Source organism: Melozone crissalis, unplaced genomic scaffold (genome assembly GCF_028551555.1).
Source record: "Melozone crissalis strain CALT ecotype California unplaced genomic scaffold, PUWL_Pcris_2 ptg000061l_1, whole genome shotgun sequence".
Classification (NCBI taxonomy): Eukaryota; Metazoa; Chordata; class Aves; order Passeriformes; family Passerellidae; genus Melozone; species Melozone crissalis.
In genome coordinates, this window is record NW_026535839.1 from 229407 (window position 1) to 252192 (window position 22786).

Below are 22786 nucleotides of genomic sequence, written 5' to 3' on the forward strand. Positions count from 1 at the left end.
GTAGCATACCAGGATGAGGAAAATATGTAATCTGAGTCTCCCAATATCTGAAGTCAAACACCTGTTTCTAAAGGGAGTACTTACAATCATGTACAGTTGTTCAACACTTAATAAAGCAAATCACTTGAATCTTAGCTAGGTGACAGCCTTTCCACAGCCAGTTTGCAAATTGGCATAATTTATCAAATAATTTCCTGTTAAGTAGTTACGTTGGATTTAGGATCCTGTCCGACTTGGCTCACTTTTTCAGACTAGGTCTACATGATTCTTTCCTTGGCTTATAGAATGAAGAGCTTGGCTTGCAAAGCCAAGATAGAAACAGCAGCTATGGCATTCCCTATGTGCATCTCCTTCATTCTAATAGATTCTCTAGCATCTTTTCAATTAATTTGCAGGAAAGAGAGAGACGGTCCCCACCATTTAATCTCCAGATTCACCCATTCTCAGATGGTGTGAGTGCTCTACAGATCTACTGCATGAAGGAAGGGGTTAAGGTAGGTCAGTTGTATAAAGGAGTGCTTCTCCCTAAGGAGAAGTGGAAGTAGTGGTGGGTGCTGCCCATATAATCCATTACAAATAACTCCACTAGACTTTAGGTATTTAAAAATGGTCTAATGTAAGAGTGTGGTGACAGACACAGTTCAATTAGACTCAAAATTCTCTCCATAATGATAAAATCTGGTTCAAAGGCAATTGAAATCAATGTATGATGCATTTCCATAGGATAAAACAAAATGGCTGACTTCCATGTTGTTCATAGGATAGATGGATATTACAGCCATAATAAAAGGTGGATGCCATGCCTTTACCTTACTCTCTCTTTGCAGGATGTCAGCATCCCAGACCTTATAAAGCAGTTAGACATCCTAGGTGATAATGGGGTAAGTTGAAATGGGAGATATTTTGTCTTTACAAGCTGCATTTTGTACAGTGCAGTAAGTTTTATGTATAGTTATGACTATTTTCAAAGATACTTGTTAAATTATGCATCTGTTCTGTACGGTTTAGCAGACTGGGAAGAATGTCCAAAGACTACTAATATTTGGGACTGGGCCCTGTTCACTCAGGAAAACACATGAAGGAATTCAGCAGTCTGAGTAAACCACTCTTCATCAGGACTAGGATTCTTTCTTACAGTTTCACAAATAGGCAAGAATTATCAAATTCCCTGTGGCTTTCTAAGAGGGCATAGCTGCCCATGTAAAAGAGATGCTGTATCTCTGGCCAACATTAGATACGTCTTAAAAAAGTTTATAAGAAATAAAAACAAAAAATCATTATTGTCTATTCATGTGCTGATGTAGATCAGCACTATTTTTACAAAAGCTTTAATGGAAATTCAGCTTTGTAAAACTAGCATGAAGACAAACAAATGGGTCTAATTTTAGTTTACATTTCTCTTTAGGTGTAATGGAATGAATGATACAATTAATCCATATCATGTAGAAAGGCAAAACTAGTGGTCTTCTTAATATAATATGTGAACAGACTCTGAATGTTTCAATGGAAACTGAATACTCAGTACTACAGGTATTCTCTGAAAACTGTAGAGCTGGTTTGTAGGCTGGATTGTCTTTGTTCATGAAGGAAACTGCTGCCAATTTTCCTCTTTCCTGTTATTCTCTTCACAGAATTTAAGGAATGAAGAACAAGTGGCTATAATTCAGGCTTCCACGGTATTGTCCTTGGCAGAAAAGGTAAATCACATGCTTGCTTTTCTTACATGTTATCTAAAGCCTCATCTAACACATTTTCTGCCCTGTTGTTGTCATCAATATCATTAAACTTTCTACTGTTGGGAGTATTCCCCAAATAAAATAAACTGTGCCAGCACAGTCCCAAACACCTTGCTGAAGCAGCAAAAATAACAAACTGAGCTGGCCCAAGCTGTGCAATGGAAAAAACTACAAATACAAAAATAATATGAAACAAAACTTGCAATTGAAAACCGAATGAGAAATCATCAGAAATTTAAGCTGTAATTAGATAAAGTTTGGGATTTACAGTCCTGAGATTTCTAAAGCTTCCAAAAGCATCTGTATGCCAAAATATCACTGAAAGTATGTGTCTATATTTCTTGTTTCAAAAATTAGGAAGAAAGTGGGGGGTGATTAAAATTGCTTTCTAAGGCTCAAATGCAGCACGCAGATTTCAACATGATTTCAGCTTCCAAGGATTCTGCACAACAATGCCTCTGCTTCAAACAGAACTGCCATAAAGCCAACTAAGCTATTGTTGAGATGCTATAGACCCATTGTTGGCCCTTATGCATGGGATGGAATGGGTTCCTTGTCCATCAAAGGGTGTGTGCTTTTCCATCTTCTGGTGACCCAGCAGTGGTGATCCTTTTGCTTGCTTCCCTGCCTAGTGCTACATGCAGACATCATGGCCTCTGTCACAAACAGCCTCAAGATAAGCTCAGCAGCAACAGGCTGCAAAAAACAGACCAACAAGATGCTGTACATAGCTCATTTGGCACTGCTTGTGTGGTAGAAAACACAGCAGGTTACAGGTCTCATTGTCTTCTCTCCAGTGGATCCAGCAGATTGAGGGAGCTGAAGCTGCTCTGCATCAGAAGATGATGGAACTGGAAAGTGATATGGTAAGAAAACTTTTCTTACTACATGTTTTAGGGACACTGATTGTGTCACGCTTACTTGATGTGCCAAAAAATAACTAGGAAAGTGTATTGACAAATGAACTATGCACCTTTTGTCTGATTATTGGTGAATCCATAAAATTGTTCCTGGTCCAGTTCACATGCAGAATAACAGTAACAGCAATAGTAAAAGTTTAAAAAATGCCTCTCTTTCTACGAGGATGACTGTTTATTAACAAGTACCAAGGGCTCAAAGGTTTCTCAATAATTTTCAGAGATGCATGCATTGTTTGTCTCATAAGATTCACAGCCTAAACATCAGCTGTTGTATTGCATTTTATTCAGGACCAGCATGTGAGAAATTGTTGAAATGAATCATAACACTGTTGGCTTTCATTACACACTAAGTAAAGTTAATACCTTACCCTGTTCTTATTCGAGTTAATGGCAGCAGCCTACAAGATGAACAAACATAACTACAAGAATTAGACAGCAGTAGTGGCTTGTTTTGTTCCTGTGATATGTCTGTACTTAAGTCTGTTCATCTTAAGGTGGACTGATAAGATAATGCACAGCAGCTGCTCCCAAGGAATGTGAATGTGAATGTATAGTTAGTTCCTCTTTAGTTCAGTCCACTTTTACACCTCTTCAAAAATAAGAGGAGGCACAAAAAGAGTAATTCCTGATGCCAGAGGACATATCTTTAGAAAAATCACAAAGAACACCCTAAATTTCACTACTGAAATGCCAAGCAGTACCACTGAAGCCAACAGAGAGGATGGATTTAGTTCCATGTACGTCAGACGTATTCACTTACAAGAGCAATCTACAGCTATTTGCCCTTCCTTCTTTTCTAGCTGAGTCAGGTATTAATAACTCTGCTGAGTATCAGTCGAAAACCAGTCTTCTTGTCCTGCTGAATTAGATATCTGTAAATGATTTGATAAAACTTCCTAAAGTATTTGGAGTAACTAATTTGTTTTTCTGTCCAAATGATCCTTCATTGTAGGAGCAATTTTGCAAAATAAAAGGTTATTTGGAGGAAGAATTAGACTACAGAAAGCAAGCTCTTGACCAAGCGTACATGGTATGTACAAAGGAAATTCTGCAGCACATACTGGCCAGCTCTGCAATAGCATGCAGATTTTTCTTGAATCAGGAGGAGAGATTTTTGTTTTTTTGTTAGTACTGGGTTTTTAAAAATTTGTTCTTTCCTCTTTCTTCTGAGTACTAGCATGCAATCTGCACAGCTTCAACACAGTAGCTCACCTTTTCATGTCATAAAAAGGCACATCTCCTGAAGTCTGAAACTCTTGTCAGTTTAAGGCAGATATTGCTCATTAATATTGGCTTGTCCAGCTGCAGTTTTTTAGGGCAACAGGTGGAAATTTTAGAATTGGTGAAATAATTTACACTTCAGATAGGAACATTCTGTCCAACTCTAACTCCATAAAAAAAGAGTAGAAGTGAAGGATTTCAGTGAAAGTTAATATTAAAATACTTTAAAAATAAAAGTTCCTATCCTTTTTTCAGAACATAGAACCATTTTCTGAGTTTAGTTTTTCAGATTTTTGCACACTTGAGCACAGGGACTGCCTCTCATGCAGGGGTCTGAATCTGCCACCAATCCCCCAGTTTCCAATGTGCTTTAAACCATGTTTCATCTCTAATTGACTTTTGGTATTGCATCAACCAGAGGATCCAGGAGCTTGAAGCGACCTTGTACAATGCTTTGCAGCAAGAAACAGTGATAAAGTTTGGGGAACTACTCACTGAAAAACAGCAGGAAGAGCTGAGGACAGCAGTAGAAAAGCTAAGACGTCAGATGCTGAGGAAGAGCAGAGAATATGATTGCCAGATTCTTCAGGAGAGGATGGAGCTGCTCCAGCAGGCTCATCAGGTAAGAAGAGGAAACCACACACATGTGGTGTCTTCTCAGCCTTTCTTTGTAAGAACACAATCTGAGCTCAAATCTAAGCAAGCTGTAGGCCATGAGGGAGCCTGGCATCCAGCTTTTTGAATTGTCTCTTACTTTGTTTTTTCTCTGCATGCAAGCACACATGATACTAGCTTGTGCAAGATTATTCTGGCATATTTTGAGTTTTAAAATTCTAGCCTTAAGTTTTCATCCAGAATTCTGTCTGCACAGTTCTAGCTTTGTAATAAAAATGGTCATCTCTAGTTACTGGACTGGGCACGAGAGAAACGGAGTAAATGCTGCTGGCTCGTATGGCACAGGAGAGCTGTCTGTTTTTCCAGATACTACTTGTCCCTCCCAAGTGGGGATTTGTACTTTTCACTGCTGAGATAAGGTACTGCATTTTACCTTAAAAGACTGTTGTTTGCTGCTCTGCAAGCTGTGAGGTCCCAGAACAAAATGGCAAATTGTCACAGCACATTGAATAACATGAAAGCTGCACCATGAAACAGATCTGACTCAGACATTTATGGGAGTAAGAGAAGAAGCACATCCCCAGTGGTTAGGGGGAATTGGTTCACAGGAAGGCTCAGCTCTCACAGTTTTGCCTGATCCTGAGTTGGGCACTTGAGACTGCGTCCACCTTTTGATGCCAGGCCTTTGCAACATAAGAAGCTTCTTGATTTTAAACATGCCAGCTGCCCCGAGGGACACTGCCCTGAGGGACGCTGCCACAGCAGTTTTGGCTTCTCAGAATGACTCTGAGCCAGCCTCAGTTGGAAGTGGCTGAGAGGCAAAGGAAGGAGGAGGTAGCCAAGCAATAGAACAGGGGGCTGTGGACAGAAACCGTTGTACGAGAGGTTCCACCTGAACATCAAAAAGAATTTCTTCATTGTGTGAGTAACCAACCACTGATCAGATTACCCAGGGAGTATGTATAGTTTCCTTCCCTGGAGATATTACTTATCAGTCATTTATACTAATTTCTAGCATTTAAGGATCCAGATACATATATGCAGGATCATATTTTGAGCAGTTGCACACATGGTAAAGCTGTGGTTTGGCGGGATGAGTGGATAGAGTCACAGTATGACACAAGATTGTCCCTGCCACAGAAATGCATTTGTTGATTTCTGGGGTTTTGGCCCTTGGAACATTAAGCTACTTAAGTGGGATAGATTTACTGAGAATTTAGTGTATATGCTTTCTTTTCTGATTTCCAGAGGATCCGAGATTTAGAAGATAAAACTGACATCCAAAAGAGACAAATTAAGGATCTGGAGGAAAAGGTTGGTTCTGTTATCCTTTGAAGTGCACTGATTAACTTTGTTTTGAAAGTAGTCATCCAGTTCTCTTGAACTATATGAGCTTTTAGTTCTGCTCAGTCAGCTCCACCTGTTGGTGGTGGTCCGCTGTCCTTTCTTTTCAGTTTGTGTCAGTAGATACAGACTTTAATCTTAAAACACTACGTTACATTATTAAACATGTAATGGTGAGTGTTTGATATGGGTGTGTGTAGGTACTATAAACATACATGTGTACATATATATAAGTTTATATTTATGTATTTATATATCCAGGCTATTTCTAGCATGGATTGCAGCCTCTGTCTTTTAACATGTTTAAAAATACCACACATGCTATTTTTGTTACCTAGCTTTATGACTTGTCAACCCCTGGGGTATCATGATGTGATAGTTACACCTCAGGCTTTCAATATGGTGCCAATTGTAATCCATCACCAAAATTATTTGGATCTGTTTTCTAAGCCTGGGAGGTGATGTGGTACTTACAGAAGTAATGAGGGTAACAGTGTTACCCTCATTAGTAATGAGTAACAGTGTTTTCTGAATTAATAAATACTCTAACTGAGTTGTTCTACAGAGTGCAAAAATAATTCTGATGCTTGCAATGCCATTATCTTTAATTTTTACACAGTCTTATTTTTCTTCTGCAGTTTCTATTTCTGTTCTTGTTCTTCTCTCTTGCCTTTATTCTTTGGCCTTGATGTCAATGTGCCTCTTGGAAAGGTAAGACTGTTTTATTTATTTCCTCAAAGCTAGCACTTCTTGCACAGACCGGAGGATCACATCCTTGTGTGTTCTTGTGGATGTTTGGAGTCTGCAAATGCAGCAGGTTGTTGTCGATTTGCAGTAGTTCACAGTAGGGGGTTGTTGTACTGCCAAGCTGCTGGTGATATTGTGCTATTCATAATTGGAAAAATAAAAGCTAACAAGGAATTTCACAGTATCAAAAAGCCAAGGGAATTGCAGGGGAAATTTAATGTTGATGTTTACAAAGGGATGCAGATGGAAAACAGTTAAAATAACCTCAACCGTAAACACACTCTGAACTAGCACTGAGGAAGGAGATCAGGATTTTGAAACAGGTAGAGCAGCAGCTCTACTTTTTAAAACAAGTGTCCTGTAGCAGGAAAAATACAAAGAAAGACAAGGAAGAAGGATCAACTGCTGAGAGACAGGAAGGGAGAGATAGAGAAATGGAAGTATTTTTATGGCTCAGGAAGTGACACTGCTAATAGGAGGTATTGGAGAGGTCTAAAAAAATTGTCATAGAATGGATGGATGGACGGACGGACAGACAGCTTGCTATTGTTCACCGTCTAATAGAATCAATTACCATGTAACAAGCTTAAAGAAACAAAAATTCATAGTTAAGGGTACAGGTGGTAAAGAAGTCTTTCACAGTATGCTTAGCAGCTGAAAGTTCTGAATTCAAAAGGTAATGTGAAGATGGGGAAATAAATCAGAGAACTATAATGGTCCCATTTTTATCTGTGCCTAGCCACTTCCAGAACAAGGATGCTGGGCTAGGACAATTTTTCTTTTGATCCAGGATAACAAAAGTAGAACATAGCATAGAAAACATAATGTTAAAGTCTCAAGAACATGTAATGACAGCATAATTTTCTGATTTGAGGACAGACCCATACCATTAAATTTCTCAGTCTCTCTTGGCTCTGGCTTCAGCTGTGTTAATGAATAATTCCTCTGCTCTCCACCTGATAAAAGCTGAGATACAGTTGTGTGAAATATGTTCTGCCCTTCCACCATTTGTACCAGCTCATTTTTTGTTTCCAGATACAATTCAAGGTATTGATTATAATTAAGTGGCATGGGTCATGTTTGGTGGGTTTCCCTTTTCCCTTTAAGGAAAAGCCCCTACTTCGTGTTTTATTTCAGCTAGATCCAAGCTTTCATTTGCACTTTTGTGCTGATGCAGAGACAACTCTCAGAATTAGTCACTTCAGCTGGAATCCACTGTGTCCTTGTTTGGCCAGACCTCAAAATGAATGTTTCCATGGGCTGAGGCAGCAATATACCTGGAGGTTGGCTTGAATGAGGAACAACCCATAGAGAAGAATTAGGAGAAATGCAGACAGATCAGTGATCACAGCTCTTGTGAACAAGAGTCAGTATCATTATCAAGTTGCTGCAGTTTCAAACATACTGCCTTGATCCAGTGATTATGAAACACAATAACTTATGACTGCATTAATTGTGTTCCTACTGCAGGATTTCTGAGAACCATGGTGCAGCATAGTATAGCTGTGAGATGTTTTAGGTATCTCTGACTGGTGGAAGTTTGACTTCACAGTTTCTTGCTTATTCATAATGGAGAAAAAAATTAGAAACTCTTCTGAAGTGACCAAATTGTGGACAGAATAATTTTAAGAAACCAAGATTTTCACAGTACACAGTAGTAGCAAATAACTTTCTATGACTATGTCTTTTGCTGTACCACAGAATCATGAGTCTAGAACAAGCAGTCAACCTAGAGGGAGATTCCAAATTAACAAAAATATTGGATTTAAGGTGCTCCTTGAAAAATCACAGGAACTTGTAGTGACATTTGTGAGAACCTGCCTGCATGACTTTTTTCCATTTGCCTGTACTGTTTTCCTTTTTTCGTTCCTGTCACAACTGAAATAATGTCCTTGTGCAGCATATGAGAAAAACTTGGGCAATAAGAGGTTCAGAGTTTTCTATATATACAGTTTGCACCTACATTTTCCACCAGTGTGGGTATGGCATTGGTTCTCTAATGAGTATTTGCCTCTTCTAGTACAGCTACAGAATTGGTGAGCTTTTACGTCCTAGTATTACCAATACCAATCTGCTAATACCATTTGCTAATAACACTTAACCTTTTGGCCTAATTTTTGAGGGCAGGTATTGGCTGGTTAGAAAAGCTAATGAGATGCTTGAGGTCAGAACTCCATATTTTTCCTAAGTCCTAGGAGGTTTGCTATTTTTCACTTGGAGTCATCCTGCCTCCATGGGCTGCTGGGTCCTGTTCAGCTCTTGCTCTTCACGGAGCTGATGCACATCTTGCTGTCATGTTCATTGAACAGGACTAAAAATCAAAACAATATAAACATTTATGTGCTGTCCTTAAGGCATACACGACTGTCCCAGCTCACAATTGACCGATGTCATTGCAGGGGAATTTACATGGATCCATTAGGGATTGTGTCAAGAATTCACTTCCCTCCTCACACCCTTTCTCTCTCCACCCTCCACCCCCCATTCTGGCCCAATCTCCTTCAATGGGTTTTCCTCTTGTTTTACATAACATCTAAGGTTTAGCAGGTGTAAATCCCTTCGAGATCACTTTGTTGAGCCCAGGAATGCTGCTCTAACTACAATGCCAAGCTGAGTTTCACTCATTGAAGTCACTGTTGCTCCATAATGGCTGGTCCCTGGAGCACACAGGGCTCCAGTTCCCCATAGAGACAATGAGAAGCATCAGCAGGAGCTGAAATGTGGGTTACAGCCCCATAAAGCCTGCCAGGCAGTTGTGGCACTCCTAGGACCACTCAGGAGGTGAAGGGTTCTTTTGCCTTTCCCATCCTTCTTTTACATATTTGGCTTGATGAACATCAGGTGGGGATCAACAAGACAGATTACGGTGAGCTGAGTGACAGAGGAAAAGAGCCGTGACAGTAGCGGAGATACAGTGACTTACAGAATCGACATGGACTGTGAAGGTGGAAAAGTCTTACGGGAGAGGTGTGTGTGGGGGATATATAAACTCAATGCTTTTCCAGAGGATCTGCACTGCTGTGAACTCCCTTGAACTGTAAAGACAGCTGCAGCAGGCCCAGCATCACAGCACGCATGACACCTGTAGAGTGTTTTACCAAGGCCAGTCACTCCACAGGTGCAAAGCATCAAGTCTTGTAGCAGTTCCTCAAAAACAAGGTAATGGTAAGCTCCTCATCCCCTGCCTTCACCCCTGCATTTTCCTCTATGGGATCCTCTCCCTTCAGTACCTGAGGGGAAATCTCCAGACACAGGCAATTTGGGAATGGTGTTGGCAAGAAGGAGAGGGATTTTAGCACAGTCGTATTCTCCAAGGCTGGAATACATGGAATTGGAGAGAATAACTAACATTGATTTGTGTTGCCCATTCACGTTAAAAAACACCTGCCTACCCAGGTGATTTAATTCAGCAAAGGTGAGCACGGCATGGGGAGTGTGCCATCAGCATTTCTTCTTACAACTATTGAGCTGTATATTTTGTCATATGTATAATATACTATATATATATACTACAAAAGTGCTTTACTTCTACTGGATGGAAGTGAACTGTCGTAGCCTTATCATAAGGGACTTCGTACAGATCCCTGACAAAACAAACAAAAAGCCCAGCTCATGCTGGGGAGCCACTTGATGGTGAAAAGTCTTTGGTTTTGTTCATGCCTTGGTGCAGTTTATCCTTTGCCAGTCTTTTAAGCAGGAGAGAGAAATCCACAATGTGGTCACAGATGATACCTTCTGGTTTCCTTCTCACCCAGAGTGAACACTTGACTCACTGCTGTACTGCAATAACAAAGGACAAGAATGTGCAAATGAAGGAAGCCATGTGCAGCAGATACAGTATCCATACCAGAAGCGCTCTCATTCCTGTTTATATGGGATTTTCCTACCTGCATTTTCTCTGTGCTTGTGAACATATGTATCCACTTATTTGTGATCACATAAGGAAGTGTGGTCTGTGTGGATTTTGCACCCAGTGAATTTTACTATGTAGGCTTAAATGCTGAGATAACAAAGACAAAATATGCCCTTTTTCCCCTGGTCTCAAACCTGAGAACCAAAGTTATTTTCTATAGGTAAGGTAGGCTTTCTCAGAACATCAGCAGTTTCTGTTTGCCTCAGTGCTGCAAAATTCCGGGCTTGCTCTGACACCCCAAGGATATTGCCTGCTGCCGTGGCTCTTGTTATGGGTGAATTGTAGGCAGCTTTGGTTCAAGAGTCATTGAAACTTATGCATACTACTCATGTGAACATGCCCATGGGGACTTTTATGCACCACAGGGTTGAACTTCGTGGGGTTTCAATGGACAAGCTTATCAAAATACACAGAATTCTCACAAGTGCTTTTCATGCAGACAAAACCAGTTTCATACTGATAGCTACAAGAACTAGCCTTTTCAGCTTCCTGATTGATATATTGATTCTATCTTTGCAAATCTGGGATAGGTAGGTAGAGGAACTTAGAAACTTACACCTTATCTGATACAGATGTTCTTCTTTTTCTTTTTTTTTTTAACTTTTAGAGTGCCCGACCACACAGATAAGTCCTTATAAAGGCAAATGCTTCCACCCCTCGATGAAGAGAATATTGTTTACACCTATTTTCAAATGTATAAAAATGAACAACCTGTAGCCAAGACTGCAACCACCTTGTATTTTAAAGCCATCACTCAAAATTTGTTACCTGACAATTCCTGTCTAAAGCTATGATATATGCTGCATCTAATGAAATCCTGTATGTTGAAATTACAAAAGGGGAAGAAAAATAAACTGATAACCTACATCACCTAGGAAGAACTTAAAGGGAAGGGACCACTTTCAGCTGATCAAGTCAGTGTGTCTTGGGCATGGAACCAAAGTTACAATTGAAAAATCTATTCCTGCTGTGCAGGGCAATCATTTAAATGTTTCCCTGTCATCTGACAAATGGATCGAAAATGAACAGATGAGAGTAGGAGAAACTCAAGAGATGCTGACAACAAAGTGTTCAGTTTGAAGTATGTGGCTTTCTCGCTGCAGGGACTCCTGCTCTCCCTCTTTGGTTTTAACCTCAGGAACAAATGACAGCTGCAATGTGGAAGGAAGAAAGGAAAAAAGCCCAGTGTGTGTTACTGCAGGGTGGGCAGGACAGATCGCCATGTTTTGTGCTTGAGATTGTTACACAGCACCACTGGCCTTGGCCAAGGCATGGCAGAAGAGGGTGGATGGCATAAGGAGGGTTTCCAGTGGAGCTGAAGCCTTATCTCTCTTCACCATCCCTCCATGAAGAACAGCCTGTCTATTATCAGATACTTTTCATACTCTTTAAAGACTGCCATTGAGATAATAAAACCAAGACTATACTTGGTTTCACTATAGAGTAACCACTGAATTGGACCTACAGAATAGCTTCTGAGAAAGAAAAGAGATGTTGGAGGACAGGGCATCGAGGAAAGCTAATCCCCTTATCCATATGACATGATTCACAAAGCATCAGCTTCCAACTGTTTTGTCTCAGCTTGGAAAAAATGTTCAGCTTGTCAACTGACTTTGTTGGCTTCCCGATCAATGATACATAGACCAAAAATGGGGAAAAACATTGTGAACACAACCTTATTACAGATAAGAAATATTGCTAGTCTGTTTAGATTTTTCCACAGTTAAGAGTAACTAAAAGTAGTTTTCATTTGAAAGCATTACTTACCTCTGTACTCATGAAGCCTGGAACCCAGCCGTGGTGCCTCCCTGAGGCCATAGGTCCATGCCCCCATCGCTTTGTCAGAAATGTAGGTCCATGCACTCCTGCAGTCTTTCAGAAGAGCACTCCCTGAGGAGCACAATGCCTGCAGCAGTCACTGTGAGTCCTGTGCTGAGGAAGGAGTGCAGCCAGCTGCACCCACCCTCCCTTTCTCACTGGTGGGCTGACAGTGCACTGCTCAGTGCCTCTGGTTTCATCTTCTGGGGAACGGAGTCCTGCCTGTTCCGACTTTGGATTCCTGTGGCCAGGCTCTATCTGCAATGGAGCCTTAATTTTAACTAGAAGAAGTGGATTTCTGTACTAAAAACTAGAAAATTAAGGGCCAGAATACAGCTTGTACATTACTTACACCTTCAAAGCAGGGATCACATGTACCAACATCTTACGCACATCAGAAGCTTTTTAAGAGCTTTCAAAGAGTTTCTCAAAGATCTTCTCCTTTGCTTGCCTGTTTACTTTTACAGACAAAGCAGCTGAGGCACAAAGCAGTGAGGTTACTTGCCGGAGCACATCAAAAGCAGTTCCTTAGCCATAGGAGGGAGGGAGTTTCTCTGGTGTCAATGATGCCTGCCCCTCACAGATACCTTTTTTTTTTTTTTTTGCCAGAATAGCTTTTAATCAGTAATGTCCATTTGACTAACTGCATTTCAGTTTCTCCACAAAGACTGCTAACATCCTAACATCCTTATTCCTTGAGTGCCAGGAGATAGTGTTAAACCTTCCATGGAAGATTAGAAGTTATTAGCAAGTGATTTTTTTTCCTGCTCCTTAAAGTTAATCTAAATTATAGAATGACCACATCTTCTTGAAACACTGGCTTAGCCAAGGGGTTTACTGAGTTCTGGCACCAAGCTGTATGTTTGCTGGCTCATTTTTAAAGAAATATGCTTGTAGGTAGATACGTTACATGACTGCAGGCATATTGCGTGGGCTTTTTTCAAATTCCTTTCCCTAGCAGAAGACTCTGTGAATAAGGTTGTGCTTTCCATGAGCTAGCAGTTCAGTCCTGAAGCTCTGGAGTTGGGCCCTGAAGAGTGGTCCCACTCCTGTGACAGCTGGAGATTTCTGAGCAGCTTAGCAGCAGCTTGTTAGCTAGAGGGAGCCTTCTCTCTGGTTGTTCCTTCCCACCTCACTCTTTTCTCCTCTGTTGCTGCATCAGGTAATTTGCCACCTTCAGGTGGCTTTCCTCAGTGTTAGGGCTGGCAGTTAAAGCACGGAGTTCTTGCAGAAGAATTAGCAGCTCTTGGTTTCAGTGATGGTGCAATAACTTCCACCGCTGGTTTGGTTTAAAAAAAAACCCCTAGAAACATTTATTTCAGGCAATCATACAGAAGGTTTATGGCACAGTTAGAAATACACACTTTTACAACGTACCTAACTGGTCTTGTGGCAGGCTTCATTATTTAGACTCCCTAAGTCATGTTATCTTATTTAATTTCTCTTTTTTGTCTAATTTGCCCTCCCTTACTCCTGTGTGTATACATATGCATGCAGGTATTGCATTGCCAGGGGTTCAGGGTGGGATGGGTGCTGGTAGTCTGACTGCAGCAGACCTGGATCTGCAGACTTTTCAAAGATTGTTCTTCCCTCCAGGGAGCTGAACCACCGCTGCTTTACTCTCCTTGCAGCATAACACATGCCATGCCTAAAACACACATGCTGATGTGAGTTAATGGAACTTTCTGCTATCAGCTAGATAAAATGAGTTTCATGTCTGTGTGTATATATATATACACATGTATCTATATGTATATGTACATATATATACATATATATGCATATACTTACCAATTCCTGATTGTATATAGAAATATTGCTGTAGCTTACAAAAATGTACTTTAATCTAGGCATGGGGAACTGAATCCAGATTATTCCTCCAGATTTAGTTTCACATCTCATGGGCAGCTAATTTTTTGATTCTTTTTTTCTGGACCCTTCACTCTCCTTTGACTGTTAATCCTGGGCTTTCTGCTGTTCCTGATGTTCATTGAAGCAAAGGATTGAGAATCCTCCCTCAGATTAGTCACTGTAGCCAACCTCCCCTCCCCAAAGCCAACAACAAAAATAAAATCAATGTACTGCAGCCTTTGAGGACAGTGAATACAGCCCTGGCTCCCTCCCGTGCATCCCTTCAAGGCTGTTCAGGAGTGGCAGCACTCCAGGCTATCCATCCTGCCAAAGCAGAAGGTGAGCCACAGAAGGTAGTACAAATCAGCTTGACCACAATCTGACTTGCTTTTTTTTCCCCCCAGTGACCAAGTTATGAGACTTTGAAGACTAGTTTTGAATTTAAACACTTCAGATGAGGGCCTGGTTACGTGAGACGAATTTAGGCAATTGGGGTTGCAGTAAGGAAATGGTACTTCTTGCAGTGTTAGCAGCATGGCTCACAGGTCCATCCTTTCTTACTGATGTGCCTGGAGGACAATGGAGAATTTTTTTTAAGGTGTTGTTAATCGTCCAACCAGCTACCATTATGTCCGTGAGAAACATCCGCTGAAACCCGAAGCTTTCAGTTCTATGGCATCCCACGAGGACTGTCCAGGCCAGGCTCTCATGACATGAGCAGGGCTCAGAGAACACTCAGCTGCTGGTGATCCAAAGGGTTTTTTCTTCCCCTGCCCTCTCTCACATCAGCACCTCTGTGGTTTTATATATACTTTTTGTTCCAGATTTTTTTGGTGTCTATTCCAGAACAAAATTGTAAATTACTTGCAGAATGACCCTTTGATAAACATTGGACATGTACCTGTACTATATGTATTAACGTGTAGGAGAGAATCCTTATTGTATGTAAAGTTTTATGAATGGTTATTTTTTAATTTATGTATTTAATATAGGATTCAATGACCTCTGGTGTTTTAGTTTGTATAAAAAATAAAACAGCAGCATTTTTTAAAAAAAAAAGCAACCAACACTTTACGTTCACGGATATATTCAGCATATCTGGAGCTGGTTCAGAGGAATCACGTTCAAGCTGGGTTACGGAGGCACTTGCTGGGGCGCGGGGCTGGGACACAGCAGGGGCTGTGGGGGTACGGGGGAGTACACCGATTAAAGAGCGAGCGAGATCCTGCGCGATCACTGGGGAAAGGGACGGCAGGCAGCGCTCCCTGCGGGGCCAAGGGTGAACTGACTGCTGTTTGCCAGGCCTGTGCAGAAACCAAAACCTAACAGCAAGCTGCTGCCTTTTTGGAGTCCGCGGCGCACGGCCTGGGAGCTCTCGAAGGCTCTTGCCGCAGACTGAAATGCAAAACAGCCGCAGATTGAAATACAAAACAGCCGCTGCTCGCCGCCTTCCGCTGGGCCCAGGCCGAGGCGGGGCCGAGGCGGGGCCGGGCTGAGGCGGGGCCAGGCGCGGGACCGGGGCGGGGCCAGGGCTGAGGCGGGGCCAGGAGAGGGGCCGGGGCGGGGCCGGGGCTGAGGCGGGGCCGAGGCTGGGGCTGAGGCGGGGCCAGGAGAGGGGCTGGGGCGGGGCCAGGGCTGAGGCGGGGCCAGGGGCGGGGCCGGGGCTGAGGCGGGGCCGGGGAGGGGCCGGGTGGCTCTCCGCGCGTTGCCGCCAGGGGGCAGCGCGGGGACACCGGGCCGCGACGGAGCGCTGCTTGGGGAAGGCTCGGTGGAAGCGCAGGGACGGGAGCGGAACCCTTGGAAGTGACCGGGATCCCAGAGCCGCAACGGCGGTGACCGGCTGTAGGGGCGCAGCTGCCTCCCGCATCTGTTTGCAGGGGTCAGCGCCGCACCTTCGGCCCTTGACAGGTTCCGATTCTGGATTTGCCAAACAGCCCTTTGGGGAGAAAATTGTCAAGAAAATCTTAGAAAGTAAATGGGAAGAACATTTGGAAGTGCAAACTTGTAGCCAGCTATTTGTACCTCTCTCATCCTTTTTGCACTCAAGAAATCTAAGCTGAAGAATATCAGATTGTTACAGAATAGCCCAGTACATTAAAGTATTCTTTACTAAAATAATCCCAAACATTATCTTTTGCAAGATCCAGTCCCCAAGAACTGCACTTCATATCTTTAAAGTGCTCTTAGAAGACTGAAACACATTAAGTGAGTCTGAAACACAGAAATTTGGATCTAGATTTAGTTATCTACTATTAGAGAGTTCAAATATTAGAGAGTTCATTTCCCTTGCACAATGATCTTTAAATAATGAATGAAGCAAAGAACTTGAGCCAAGCAGTCTTGTTTCTTTTGACTGGAAAATAAAATGGAAGGAGCATTTAATATTACAATACACTAATTTAGAATTAAAGATACACAATATAAAATAGATGTGTGCTGCAGGGCCTGTGGAATGAGCTCAGCTCAGAAGGACTGTGAGGATCCTCTCTGGGTAAGGCTGTGCAGCTCATTTGCCTATACAAACATCCCTTACACCAAATGATGCGCAACACAGTAGTTGCTCAGTGCCCAGACTAGGAGGCATTCACTTTTATAAAAATCTCTAATAAAATCAGAACTGTATTTCAGGGAAACTGCTGGTAATGGGAGTTGGATCAATAGGGGTGTAGAAAAGCTCCTGCATGAGCTCCCAGACTGAACACCTGCTGGAGTACATCAGGAGTACTTTGCTGATGGAATGAAGACACAATGCAAGAAAACCTGCGTCCTGTACAGATACAGCTCAGAATGGTAAGCCTAGGTGTTAAAATATCTGTTATGTCTGATTTTGCCATCTCCTGTATACACACGGAAGTATGGCCATCCTAGGGATCCTTTTTTTTGACAATAACAAGAACTCTGCACCAGATTTTCGGTCCAAAATGCTCTGGGTGTTTCTCTGGGATGGCTGCAAGGTATCTTCAGCTACAAGACAATAAAATGATGGGACAATGCAAGGGAGTTGCAAACTGTCCTGGGACAAGCCATGGGCAGGCCTGGTGTGAGTCTGTCCCTGGTACATGACAGCACATCAGCCTGCCCCAGGCAGGCTGTAGGGTGATCATATGAGGTCCATGGTTGCAGCCATCCTTGAGAAATCGCTATTTTCTCTGATATTTGATCATAAAATACTTTGGCCAGCAAGGGACTAAGCCCTATCCCAGGCTGTGCTTTTGCCAGAGCAGGCACGGTGAGTGCTCATGGCTAGACTGAAGTCTGACTATGCATTGGAAGGTCTCTGGCTTGTCTCTGTAGCCCCTTTGGATGGCAACAGTTTTCCATTGTTTGGGATATCATCTAAACATAGTAAAAGCCCTAAAAACTGGCAGTGTGCCCTCTGCTTTGTGTTCAGGGGGGCTGAGTGTGCACATGACCAAAATATACATTTCAAAGCCCTGCTCCTGCTTGGGTAGAGATGCATCCCATAGCTTGTGCTAAACTGACAAGAGGCCATTGTGCTACATCTGCTCCAGTGCCTGAACAGCAAGTGCCAGCCATGAACAAGCTGCTTTGCACAACAAAGAAAATCCTGTGAAAACCATTTTAGAAGCCTGAAACAGGACTGAGACTAGAGATATAATGATTTCAATGTGTAGAACAGATGGAGACTTTAGAGCACGGAGCCACTAATCCATGGATTACAGACTCCCTAATTATAGACTAACATTTACCATTTATGAGAGGCACTTCTGCCAAGGGAGGGATCTTGCAGGTCAGTGCTCAACAGCTGAATGCCATCTTAGGGATAACTAGGGAAAGCACGAAGATTGGAAAATGTCGCAGTACCATTTTCTTGGTCATTTTTATCTTCAAATGCTGCATGGAGTTCTGGTCCACTGCAGATCTTGAAGCTGGAACATGCGCAGTGGGCTTGACGTGCACTCAAAGGCAAGAGCCCAGCTGTGTGAAACAGGCCCCTCCACACCAGGCTCCCGTGGGGATGGATTGGCAGTCACATTTCTCAATATAAAGAGGGAGCCTCCAAAAACCAGTAACAAATCTTCAGGACCTCCAAATACAATCCTGAACATTGACCATAATACTAATCCCTGTATGGTCCCATCTCACTGAGTTCTGGCCTTGGAGAAGATGAAAACACCATTCCCACTCCTTTGTGCCTTATTTTGTCCCAGTCAGTTAAATAACAAACGATATAGTGAGATGTACAGAGCCCACAAAACTAGCACTACACTCAGTTGATACCTTTGAGTCTTGGGACACAAGAACTGAAAGCAGTCAGCAACCAAGCAGGTGACCCCATTGTCACGGGCCAAACAAGGGTCATCTATTAACTAAAGGTCAACAACACTTTTACTCCAGATCTCTAACCCTAAGAATTCTAATCACGCTGTCAGCTTATCCCTGTGTAATTTGTTGTTTCCAGACCTAGCTCCATGATAATGACTGGGAGAGAACACAGCTTTGGCATTGATGAACCTGGAGCTGCAGCCAGCAGGGCTTTGAGTCCAGAGCCATAACTGAGACCCCGTCACCAGCCCTGCTTCCTGTTGTACCTAAATTAATGATAACTCTTTGGTTTACTTCTGGCCTTATACTACAACAACCTACCTAGTAAAATGCAGAAATTAACCTAATGCTACAAATTGCCCAAATTCCCCAACTGCCTCAGACACAGGAAAACCATGCATATTTGAGCCACGTAGGGCATAATCAGAGAAATAAACCCACTCAGCAAGTGAGACAAACTCTCTCGTGTGCTGGGATATTAGCTGCTGACTCCAGTGCTTTAAATGCTCTGGTCTTGAGCAGACCATTTCCTTTAACAACAAACTGTGATAAAAATGCAGTAAGGATCATTTTCAGTGAGATCCTTCTGCTGTAACGATCAGTGACTCATTAATTCTGATTTCTTTACAATAGCCATGGTTATGTGCATTCAGAGATTTGAATGGAACTGGAACTCTTTTGTTTGTACATTCTTTGCATGTTTTCAACCATCCCAGAAGTTAAGTCATGTTAACGTGACACAAAACATACTTTATAAAACAAGATTATTATTCTGCTTTGCATGGTCCAGGGGAAACATAATGAACTTCACTTCCTGGAGACAGATAAAGGAGGTCTGAGACCTGGCAGAAGACAGCATATTTCAACAGCAGTTTCCAAGTTAATGATCTGAACTTCTGTACAGGCATGCAGAGAATACAAGTAGATAGTTTTTAGGATTAATGGAGAGACTACACTGAAAAAGAAGGTGAGAAAATGACAGATTTGGAAGTGCTTAGCACACAGGAAAATCAGTGTGTTTTCATTAGTCATCTAAAATAGTTTTTTATGAATGGAAGCCAAGGAAATTCTACATATTCATTCTGACAAGTAGCACTGGATGCAGTTATATTTTAGGTCCTGAGTTTGCAAGCTGTGATACTTTCCTTAATTTAAATCCAGAGAATTATTCTAAACTATAAAATTATCATTAGTCATCAGTGTAGAATGTGTGAAACAGTTTTTCATATGAAGAACATGTCATGGTTTAACCCCAGCCAGCAACAAAGCACCATGCGGCCGCTTGCTCACTCCTCCACCAGCAGGATGGGGAAGAAAATCAGAAGGGTAAAAGACAGAGAACTCATGGATTGAGAAAAAGACCCTTTAGTAGGTAAAGCAAAAGCTGCACACACAAGCAAAACAAACCAAGGAATTAATTCACTGTTTCCCAATGGCAGGCAGGGAGAGCAGCATCCCATCCCACACAATGGTTACTTGGGAGGACAAATGCCATAATTCTAAATGTCCCACCTTCCTCCTTCTTCCCCCCGTGTTAGATATGAGCATGGCATCATCTAGGATGGAATATTCCTTTGGTCATTTCAGGTCACCTGTCCTGCCTGTGTCTCCTCCCAGCCTCCCATGCTGCACTTCCTTGCCATTGTGGCTGTCCAAAAAGCAGAAAAGGCTTTGGCTCTGTGTAAGTCCTGTTCAGCAATAACAAAAATGCCTCTATATCATCAACTCTGTGTTCAGCAGAAATCCAAAACACAGCCCTGTACTAGCCACTGTGAAGAAAGTTAACTCTACCCCAGCTGAAACTGGCACAGAACCTGTCATTCTCTCAGTCGGTGTGCTTCAGGACTTTCCTTGCCAGTTCCCAGAAATGCTTCCTCAGCTGCAGACCACTCACGGATGCCTGCACTGTCCCCAGCACTCCACTTTGGGCTGTTCCATAGCTGCCCTTGTTGTTGGAGCTCTGCCAGGAAAATTTGGTCCTTTCTTTATTGTTGTGGAAAGTGCTAGTGATACTCAAAGGGAAAATGTGAATGCATTAGAAACTATTACTAAGCAAGTTTCAAAGTAAAGTACAGTAAAAATTACACGGAAACGGTACACATTCCTTAACACAATTAATGCATACATATTACATGTCTATAAGACAAGCCAGAGGAGAGCAGTGGGCAGCTGTATGAGCTGTAGGTCAGACCCTCTGCAGCATTAGGAGTTCCAGAGGTGACGTGGGAAAGCCCTCTGTGTACACACTCTCTCAAACCAGACTCTTGGTTTTGAATACAGATAGAAGGCATTGGTGCTGAACTTTCACTTCTGAGAATTAAGAAGAGATAAGAACAGCAAAATCAACCAAGAGTTATAGTAAAAACCTACAGAAGTTTGGGCTTCTTTGTATACAAAACAGAGAACTTGTAAAGTGGCCAGGTCCCTCAAGATCCTTCTTTAAGCCCCAGGTAAGCCAGCCAGTGGTTACAATTGCTTAACTGATAGGGGCTGTGAAAAGAATTCAAGCATTCCAGCTTGGCAGCAAAGACAAACCTCTGTTTTTACATTCTCAGCGCAGAAACTTCAGAAGTTACTGGGGTATCTATTACTTGGATTTTTATCAGCTAGCCTAGTCACTGAATGAAGGATTTGAATATTTTGAGGAACAGCCACTGAGTCTAAACTTGTAAGAACAAACAGTGGATATGGTACCTAACACTGTTCAACCTGCACCTAACCTGCACAAATGTGTGGATTACACACAGGTTCCCACTTCTGTATCAACGTATACATCAAAAATTATGGAAAGGTAAATCACTAACAGTGAATCAGAAGGGGCACAATGCAAAAGTAACCTGCCCTGTTCTTAGCCATGTTCTATCAAGACAAATCTCTTGCTCCATAGCAATGGAAGAAGTACAGGGAAAGGGAAAAGGATTTTAGCTTCACAGAATGTGAGTGGTTCATTTGGCAGTTAGGGGTCTGAAATTCTCAGAATTACATATGCTTTTTTGGATGCATAAAAGCCGCATTGCAGGTAAGGCATTAGGACATCTGGGATGCAGATTGATTTCAGTCTCAGGCATTCAAAGCTTACCATAAAAGATGCAACATTTATATGCTATCATAGGGAAATGACTAACAAACTGCCTTTCACCTTCTCCCAATGCAAAATACCTTACTGTGATTAGAAAGTTCACAGCAATTGATGCTGATAACTCGCCTATGCTCAGGAAAGGACCAACATTAAAATGCTGCAATTTGACCTTGGGTTCCAGCCTCTCCATCAAGATAGCATCTGGCTCACTATCTGTTCTCTCTTTCATCTTTATTTTTTCATATTTACTAAAATTCATAAAGCAGTGACACTCAGCCCAATGGAATTTTGTGATGCACAATTCCCTGTTAGACAGCCTGCAGTCTGATGAGTCAACTCAGCTCTTTCCACCACTGTCTGCCCAAGGTGTGGCACTCACTGTCCACTGGTTTAGAAGTAAAACCCAGCTGAGATGAAAGAAGCAAGCCAGAAGTTAGGAAGCTAGGAAAAGGAAGGAACAAATGTGGGTATGAACACACAGACAAAATAATTTAATGTCTGTGCAGCACAGTGATCCCATAAGGTAAGGTAAGGATTTCCCTGGGAAATAGCAAAGAAAGGTAGTCTGAACCTGGCACAACCTGCTCTTCTCAACCTTGGGGTCTGTCACGGGCTGACACTGACCTTGATGTAGCAGGCTTTATTTGGGATTAAGTCCCCCTTTGTCATGTGATTTCTTCCAGGTGTATTTGATGCAGCTGAGACTGGATTCTGGCCTTCAGAGTCTTGGGTTTCACATGAGCAGCTGAAAAAGAGTTGAAGGAACAACCAATTCCAAGACTGCTTGCAAAAGAGTGGTCTTACAAAGGAGTGGAGGGCAGGCTGTGTTTGGGTGATGGATTTTGGTAGTATAGAAGCCTTTTTCTTCTATTCCCTGAAAAGTGGTGACTGTAAGCTTTTCTCTAGGACATACTTAGCGAGCAACATAGATGGACATTATCTATTTTTATCTATTTTAACATCTGTGTGGAAGGGATAGCCCACCAGTCCTTAATGGTAGGACAGTTTAACACTGATTTCAAAGGAGAATTTTGTTGGACAGTGAATACAAATTTCTAACATAACTAGATCAGCTGGAGGTATGAAAATTAAGTGAAAAATTAAGAAGTAGTCCCAGACATGGCAAGCACAGGTTCGAGCTCCTGCATGGCATCAGTCACTCCAGTTTACAGAATACGGTTTTCCTCCAAAGCAGCAGCAAACAGACTGACAGGCAAGCAGACTAGGATCTTCTGCCTCAGCCTGGTTTCTGCAG

General features: G+C 42.2%; 1 protein-coding gene across 2 annotated transcripts in view; it reads left to right on the top strand.

Annotated features, from left to right (window-relative positions):
- Positions 1-12461, top strand: part of JAKMIP2 (janus kinase and microtubule interacting protein 2) — a 36008-nt gene extending 23547 nt beyond the window's left edge. Inside the window, exons 14-21 of one of the 2 annotated variants that reach the window (XM_054288024.1) lie at positions 396-494; positions 828-881; positions 1632-1697; positions 2534-2602; positions 3609-3686; positions 4296-4499; positions 5741-5806; positions 6475-12461. In XM_054288024.1, the coding sequence (XP_054143999.1) occupies positions 396-494; positions 828-881; positions 1632-1697; positions 2534-2602; positions 3609-3686; positions 4296-4499; positions 5741-5806; positions 6475-6525 (687 nt within the window). In that variant the 3' untranslated portion in view covers positions 6526-12461. The remainder of the gene's footprint in view (positions 1-395; positions 495-827; positions 882-1631; positions 1698-2533; positions 2603-3608; positions 3687-4295; positions 4500-5740; positions 5807-6474) is intronic. The other variant, XM_054288025.1, reaches the window with a different exon arrangement.
- The last annotated feature ends 10325 nt before the right edge of the window (positions 12462-22786 follow it).